Source organism: Limulus polyphemus, unplaced genomic scaffold, assembly GCF_000517525.1.
Source record: "Limulus polyphemus unplaced genomic scaffold, Limulus_polyphemus-2.1.2 Scaffold2690, whole genome shotgun sequence".
NCBI lineage: Eukaryota > Metazoa > Arthropoda > Merostomata > Xiphosura > Limulidae > Limulus > Limulus polyphemus.
In genome coordinates, this window is record NW_013668300.1 from 129,113 (window position 1) to 131,343 (window position 2,231).

At 26.7% G+C, this 2,231-nt stretch overlaps 1 protein-coding gene across 1 annotated transcript in view; it reads right to left on the reverse strand.

Annotated features, from left to right (window-relative positions):
- Window positions 1–538: 538 nt before the first annotated feature.
- The window catches only part of LOC106467648 (filamentous growth regulator 23-like), a gene marked incomplete at its 5' end in the record, with an annotated part of 43,559 nt that continues 41,866 nt past the window's right edge, over window positions 539–2,231 (reverse strand). Inside the window, one exon of the mRNA XM_022395843.1 lies at window positions 539–1,078. Within this exon, the coding sequence (XP_022251551.1) occupies window positions 828–1,078 (251 nt within the window). The remainder of the gene's footprint in view (window positions 1,079–2,231) is intronic.

Consider the following 2,231-nt stretch of genomic DNA (forward strand, 5'->3'; position numbering starts at 1 on the left):
ATTTTCATTGATGTGTTCTTTTTCTAGAAGTGTTTCAGTAACGATGTGTGATAAAAACATTAAGTTCATTATTTTCATTGATGTGATTGTTCTTTTCTTGAAGTGTTTTAGTAACGATGTGTGATAAAAACATTAAGTTTGTTATTTTCATTGATGTGTTTGTTTTTCTAGAATTGTTTCAGTAACGATATGACATAAAAACATTAAGTTTATTATTTTCATTGACGTGTTTTTTTTTTCTAGAAGTGTTTCAGTAACGATGTGTGATAAAAACATTAAGTTCATTATTTTCATTGATGTGATTGTTCTTTTCTTGAAGTGTTTTAGTAACGATGTGAGATAAAACATTAAGTTTAATATTTTCATTGATGTGTTTGTTCTTTTCTAGAAGTGTTTCATTAACGATATGAGATAAAAATGTTAAGTTTATTATTTTCATTGATGTGTTTGTTTTTTCTAGAAGTTTTCAGTAACGATGTGAAATAAAGACATTAAGTTTATTATTTTAATTCTTCAAGTTATTTCGATTCAGTTTCTTTTTATTCACATTCGCACGGAGTAAGTGTTTGAAACTCAACTAACGTCAGACGGATATTACAACATTAATAGGACCCATAAACATTATTACAACAGTATCTAATATAGAGTAAGTTTGTTAGTTCACCTTCAGTGTACCTCCAAGTGTTTCTTTGTGAGAGTTGACAGACAACTTGTAACAATACATAATTTAGTGTAACTTTGTTAGTTATCCTTGAGTGTACTTCCAAGTGTTTCTTTGTGAGAGTTGACAGACAACTTGTAACAATATCTATTGTAGTGTAACTTTGTTAGTTCACCTTCAACGTGCTTCCAAGTGGGGGATTATTGGTCTCTATAACAACATCTGCGTAACCTGGTTCTCCACCATCCAATGGTTCTGCTGTTAATCGAAACTTGTAGAGGGCGCCACCTAGAAGCCCCTTCCAGTTGTAATTAGCGGCTGGGATATACAGAGGAAATGGACGATAGACCACTGAGAAGCTGTAATTTTTTGGCTTTACTGATGCCGTCACTCCATGAAGGGATGCACCAGCATATTCTGAAAATATAAACTTTATGAAATATACTTTAGCCAATAGAGCAACTCACAAGGTAGTTTAACTTTTATTTTGATTTATTTATGTCACTTCTCCAAAATTTAGTATATAGAAATCTAAGAAAATATCAACTAATTTCTAACTGACGCAATTTTCGCCGCATTTATAATTCATCTTTTAAAGAAATTAATTCAAATAAAACAAAAATTAGAACTTTAAATAAAACAAGAATACTGTAACAAATTAGAACTTAGTGATCTTTAAACAAAACATGATTACTTTAAGACATTAAAACTAAGTGATTTTTAAATAAAACAAGAATATTGTAAGGAATTAGAACTGAGTGATCATTAAATAAAACATGAATATTGTGAGAAATTTTAACTTAGTGATCTTTAAATGAAACAAGAATATTGTAAGAAATTAGAACTTAGTGATCTTTAAATAAAACAAGAATATTGTAACAAATTAGAAATTAGTGATCTTTAAATAAACAAGAATATAGTAATAAATTAGAACTTAGTGACTTCAAATAAAACAAGAATACTGTAACAAATTATAACTTAGTGATCTTTAAATAAAACAAGAATATGTAATAAATTAGAACTTAGTGAGTTTTTAATAAAACAAGAATATTGTAACGAATTCGAACTTAGTGATCTTTAAATAAAACAAGAATAATGTAAGGAATTAGAACTTAGTGTTATTGAAATAAAACAATAATACTATAAAAAATTAGAACTGAGTGTTCTTCAAATAAAACAAGAATATTGTAAGAAATTAGACCTGAGTGATCATTAAATAAAACATGAATATTGTGAGAAATTTGAACTTAGTGATCTTTAAATGAAACAAGAATATTGTAAGAAATTAGGACTTAGTGATCTTTAAATAAAACAAGAATATTGTAAGGAATTAGAACAGAGTGATCATTAAATGAAACAAAAATATTGTAAGAAATTAGAATTTAGTGATCTTTAAATAAAAAATTAATGTTGTAACAAATTAGAACTAAGTGATCTTTAAATAAAACAAGAATACTGTAAGACATTAAAACTTAGTGATTTTTAAATAAAACAAGAATATTGTAAGGAATTAGAACTGAGTGATAATTAAATAAAACAATAATTTTGTAAGAAATTAGAACTGAGTGAT